General features: G+C 38.3%; 1 protein-coding gene across 1 annotated transcript in view; it reads left to right on the top strand.

Annotated features, from left to right (window-relative positions):
- Nucleotides 1-4,360, top strand: part of vbp1 (von Hippel-Lindau binding protein 1) — a 5,717-nt gene extending 1,357 nt beyond the window's left edge. The window contains exons 2-6 of the mRNA XM_051401862.1: nt 356-480; nt 672-738; nt 1,816-1,914; nt 2,105-2,243; nt 3,462-4,360. Of these exons, the coding sequence (XP_051257822.1) occupies nt 356-480; nt 672-738; nt 1,816-1,914; nt 2,105-2,243; nt 3,462-3,538 (507 nt within the window). The 3' untranslated portion in view covers nt 3,539-4,360. The remainder of the gene's footprint in view (nt 1-355; nt 481-671; nt 739-1,815; nt 1,915-2,104; nt 2,244-3,461) is intronic.
- Nucleotides 4,361-6,000: the final 1,640 nt, after the last annotated feature.

Here is a 6,000-nt window from a genome sequence, read left to right as displayed (position 1 = left end):
CCAGACCGACACATTGGTTGGACCTACGGTATTCACAGATATTTGCTTATCAAAAAAGATATTGTTCGATTAGGCGACTTATGAAAAGAAAGTAATTTAAAAACAGTGTTGCAATAACACAGTTTGTCCACCAGAGAGCACAGACAATTTTCCATTTCCTGATCGTATATAAACAAATTTGAGGGATACTAATCAAAGAATTTTATCTTAAATGCATATTGTTTTATAAAACAAACAACAATAATCACCTTTTATATATTATTACTGAATCTCAGTGACTCGGTTACAGATATAGGTCAGTATTGGTCAGGCTTTAAAGTCTGTCTCTCACTCTCTCCTCTGCTGGATTTTACAGGAGGATGTCGACTCTTTCATGAAGCAGCCGGGCAACGAGACGGCAGATTCGGCACTGAGGAAGCTGGACGAACAGTACCAGAAATATAAATACATGGAGCTCAACCTGTCTCAAAAGAAACTCAGGTAACAGCAACAGAATGAGACAAACTCACCCTGGAGTGATACTAGACTGTTTGGTTTTGCAAATCCGTGCTTACTGTATAAAACTCTACGGTTAAATATTTAAGATCACAGAATGTATTACGCTGAGTCAGATCACCATGTCACCAGTTACATAATTAATGCCTTCCTTACTCGACTCTCTTGATATTTAGGTTGAAAAGCCAGATCCCACAAATCACACAGACGCTAGAAATCCTACGACACATGCAGAAGAAAAAGGTGTGTATCTTCTTTGGAAACGTTGAGCTGTTACGTTGTGCAAGCCGTTTCCCCCAAACATTTCATAATTCACCCGGAGATGAATGTGTGCGAATAGTCCAACGAGAGATGCATCAGCCGAACCAAATCAAGCCTCTTTTGCTCTCTCCATCACCTTTCTGTACCCACACCCATCTTTACAAAGCTTCTATCACAGTATTTTGTTCATATAACTCTTTATACACCACAGTATAGATTAAGTCAGTATTTGTGATGAGCCCCTTAAATGCATAGTTTGAGTGTTTTTGAAGTGGGGTAACTTATCCGTAGTCATTACTTGTGTATTACCTGTAGTAGGCAAAGGTCAGCGCGCCTCCAGTTTGGAGAAGCAGAGCAATGCAGAACAGAAAGGAAAAAAAAAAATCATACTTAAAGATCAGTTAATATCGGTGTATAGTGTGTGGTATATTAAGAATATTGTCACTGCTTTACCTTGCCGTCAGACAGCCCTTTCCTTGGGCACTACGCTGTCTCAACCTATATACCAACTGTGCCGTGCGCGGCTTATGTCGCTGCAGATCTGCTGTTTGGATCAGAGTCACAGTGGTTTAGGGAAGAGAAAAGGAAAAATGAGGGATTATGAAAGCAACAGCAAAGGGGATACCTTTTATGAACCAGAATATACAGAGAAAGAACTTTTCCAGATGGATACTGAACGGCCTGAGGACATAAAGTGCCAAAGGAAAGGCCGGTCTAACAGGAGGGTGAAGCGGAGACAATGTTCTTAAAGGACCAGTGTGTAATAATCTTCATAGGTATGTTTTCATTAGTGTATAATCACCTTAAAAAGAGGTGCCACTGAATCTTACACACCGATCCTCATACTCATTAATATTTTTAAGGTGTGAGTTTAGTTATTTGGCTAAAATAAGTTTTTCTGTTGACCTTGTTTATAATACCTCATAAAATCTACTTACTCTGAAGGAGCACTCGTCTCCTCTGTCTTGATAAAATACAAAGAGAACTGTGTTAGTGTGATATGAAAATTAATAATGGCGGCCTTTTGACCAGTTTGCTGTAATGTTTCTGTTTTCCCAGGAGACCACAGAGCCAATGGAGACACACTACCTGTTGGCCGACAATGTTTACTGCAAGGCCTTAGTGCCGCCCACCGATAAAGTTTGCCTGTGGTTAGGGGTAAGTAGAGCTCAGCTGAAGGTCGGTTTTATTTCTTGAGAGTATTTTTATAGACAGGCAAAAAAAATGTAATAGTAACGAGACAAGTGTGGGCAGAAGTCATAAAGTTACTTCACTTCAAAAAGTGTTATTCTCGAAGTGAGTCCTTTTTTTTTTTTTTTTTTTTTTACATCCTTCCCCCCCCCAAAAGGCTAACGTCATGTTAGAGTACGACATCGATGAAGCCCAGGCTCTCCTAGAGAAGAACCTGTCCACAGCATCCCGTAATCTAGAGACACTCGAAGACGATCTGGACTTCCTGCGAGACCAGTTCACCACCACCGAAGTCAGTATCCTTCCACAATAATGTAGTCCACCCAGGTTGGTCTCAACTGCTGATTCACATTGATAGAAAGTTCTGTGGAGCTGTTGTCACATGTCATACAAACTCATGTTTTATTTATTGTTTTAGTCAGAATGAAAGCTGCTTTTGTTATCATCATGTTCACTAAACTTTTAAACTCAGTCTACAGCTCGGTTTTTAAATATTCAAGCAGATCGACAAGAACATAACACATTCAACAAACTGGTGCAGCAGCTTTCTGATACAAGTGGGACGTAATAAGGCCTCGATTGGGTTGGTGATTTTGACATCCTGCCACAATGCTTCTCGTTTTACAGGGTCAGCGTCGGGTGTTGAATTGTCCGCTTCGAGCCTAACATCACTATTTTCCCAAATTTGTTATCTCGTCATGAATTTCCCCCCATTTGAACAGTTTCTGTCCACATACAGTAGGTAAAAAGGCAGCACAACAAATGGTGAAAACAAAACTAAAAGAAGAAAAATGTTAATGCTCTGTTCTTTTGTCAGTCTGTCGACTCGTACCTTAATGCTATATTACATTGAGAGCATTAGGCGATCATTATAGACTGTATATCAATATCAGTCATTTGCCAGGAGTCCTTATCTCCATGAAGATCTTTTTAAAAACATATTTTATAAAAAAGAGTTAATAAGATGATATTTAACAGCATTAATTGCTAGTTGACCTGTTTAAAAGCTGAAAAGATGTTTTTAAAGGGTCAGTTCACCCAGATTTACAGACTACATTCATAGAAACTTGAGGTAAGCAAGAATATAAGTATTTTGTGATGTGAGTGAACCGACCCTTTTTAAAGCAGTTTAACTATCATTACTGATAAATCTGCTGGTTATTGTTCTGATTAATCGATTTAAAGGGGCGATCAGGCTTTCTGGAGGAAGATTGTTGCTTCTCATTCGTGTAAATACCTAACGACCTGTGAGCACGAACGCCACTCGTTGTGTTTACATTGATCATAACCCGAAGTTTATAACAACATTCAACTATCTTTTTCCAGGGATGACTGACACCAACTTTAAATTAATGGCAGAAAATATGAAAAATGCCCATCACGAGCTACAGTTTTAAATATCGGCATCACTCACAAAGTAAAAATAACCACTGCTGTACGCCTCGAGCTCCAACACATGTAAAGTAAAAATGTCGCTGCGCTGCTTTTGTTCCTTAACCCGCTGCTCCCCACAGACATGGCACGAGTCTACAACTGGGACGTGAAGAGAAGGAGCAGAGAAAACCTCCTCAAATCAGCAGACAAGTCTTAATATCGACAGCACAGCGTCCACATCCCTTTCTGCTAACTATGTTCTCCTTAGTCAATAAAAAAAAACAAACCCCCAACCCCCCCCCCCAGGTCATGTGTATGTTCACCCCAGAGCTCGACAGATGAGAGGGCGCATTTAAAATATCTCTAGAAGTTGTAGTGTGCTGCCTGAATGAAAGCGCGCGTGCTAATTCTGTTTTATTTTGAATACGCCCTCTGTCAAGTCGAGCTCAATCTTCCACCACAACTGTTTTCTGTTGATTTGTTACTTTTTCAAGTATTTTTTCAAGTAAAAACTAACAAAAAAAAAACAAAGGCAACAAGGCAATTTTTGTATTCTTTTTAATGATTTAAGTATGTTCCTGTTATCTTTGGCAGATTGTGAGTGAGGGTTCTCTCGCATCGTCTTTTCTCCTCTGCGTTTTCCCTCCTTACTAACCTGCACTTCTAGGGTTTGTTTGTTTTTTTCTCAACCTGCAACAACGTTCACATATAGGACTGTTTTACTTGAGTTGTTAATTCTTTAAAACGCACCCAGTTGCCATTATATTCAGTAGAATCAGGCCCGTGGGATGATCACAACAGAAGACGAATACAGAATAAAACTTTTAGGGCTTAGAGGGATCAACTGTAGTCCTGCTCGAAACCTGCTCCTCCTCCATCCCCTTCAACTTTTCCACACTCCACTTCCACATCTTCCACTTCTTCTCCAGTCTCCCCTTTTAGCCGCTGTTCTGTCTGTATTTATTTGTCTCTCACTGTATTCATTAAACATTGAATGAAGTTAAAGAAGAACAATTTGGGCAAAGAGATGAGACCTTGACCTGCTGCTCTGTGTGTTTTATTCTTCTTTCTTCTGAGGACAAGAGCTCGTAACAGAGAGGTTAGAAAAGGAGTCAAGTACCTGCAGGTATCAGTGCGGGACTGAAGAAAAGTAGATGTATGTGCTTCCACTCAGTGGTAATATGTGGAACTACAGCACAGCAGAGACCACACTGATATTGTAAATTATCATACATCATTACAATTACAATTTTTCAGTGTTGGGCAGTAAGGCATTACTAGTAATAACATTACATTCCCCAGTAATTAATTGTGTAACTATTTACTAATATATATAATAACTAATTACTAATACCTTTCAGTAATAATAATAGTTAGCCCCCAAAAAAGAGTTGTTTGTTCATGTATCTCCAAAATTGGTGAATGTGAATTTTACCTGAAAGTTTTCCTCAGTGGGTTGAGAAAATCCTCCTACTTCTTAAGCTAAATAAACTCTTTTAAAACCCTGGTTAGTTGAATTGTAAAATGCTTTGTCACAAAGCAGAAAACAGGCTGTTTTTCTTGAGTTCTTTTAGAGATGCGTTGTTTGTCACAGGACAGTGGCTCTACAAACACATGACCATTATATTGAAATGATTCATTTCTGTAGATTTAACTACCCAACAGTATATTATATAGTTACAGTTACCCTACATTTAAACAACTAAATCAGTAAAATGCAACATAAACAGGAATGCAGCAGTAATATTGATCCAGAAACGGGGCCATTTTACTGCAGGATGAGTACTTTTACATTTGATACTTAACTGTATTTTGTCAGTAATACATAGCTGAGTGATATTGATGCTTTTTTCTGTTGGAAATATTAAATGTTAATTGGATATTACTTAAAGTCAGGTTAGTTACATTAGTTACACAAGCCTGTGTCTATTTATAGTTATTTTTTACCCATTGCTGTTTTTATATAAAAGATCATATTTCACTATTATTACTATCGATTGTATGTTAACGACTGTGAAAACTAACTTGTATTCCATCTAAAAAAAACAAACATTACTGAAAGAAAACAGCCTTCGAAACTTAAAATATTATGAAACTGACATAACATTTATCTGCATTGGGGCACAATATCTATTAAATAATAATGTAATATTTTATATTATTTGAAGAGTGTAAATGATTTTTTTGGACCCTGGACTGAATGTTATGGCTCAATACTCAGTCCTATAAAGAGTTTAGTATTTTTGTGTGGTTGTTTATACACGTTCACACTGTACACTTTGTGTTTATTAAGTCATCTATTTCTACCACATTACAATCTAATCCACATTATCTGTCTTATAACTAATTTAATAAGTTCCTCAGACTTCATAAATGCAATTCAGTACTTTTATTGGCAAAATTGAAGTGTTTGGGAAACCGGAGCATCCCGGAGAAAAACCCATTTTTAAGTCAGGCAGGTGTAATTTGAAGTGTTTGGGAAACCGGAGCATCCCGGAGAAAAACCCATTCTTAAGTCCGGCAGGTGTAATTTGAAGTGTTTGGGAAACCGGAGCATCCCGGAGAAAAACCCATTTGTAAGTCAGGCAGGTGTATCTCTTGATTTCTGTGAGGCTGCAGTTCAATCTTCCGCAACCTCCTCCACCTGCAGCTGCTGGTGTGCCGCTTCATGGGATGAGT

This window comes from Dicentrarchus labrax, unplaced genomic scaffold (genome assembly GCF_905237075.1).
Source record: "Dicentrarchus labrax unplaced genomic scaffold, dlabrax2021, whole genome shotgun sequence".
Classification (NCBI taxonomy): Eukaryota; Metazoa; Chordata; class Actinopteri; family Moronidae; genus Dicentrarchus; species Dicentrarchus labrax.
Note: the sequence above shows the minus strand (reverse complement) of the source record. Positions and strands in the feature narration are given on the sequence as shown.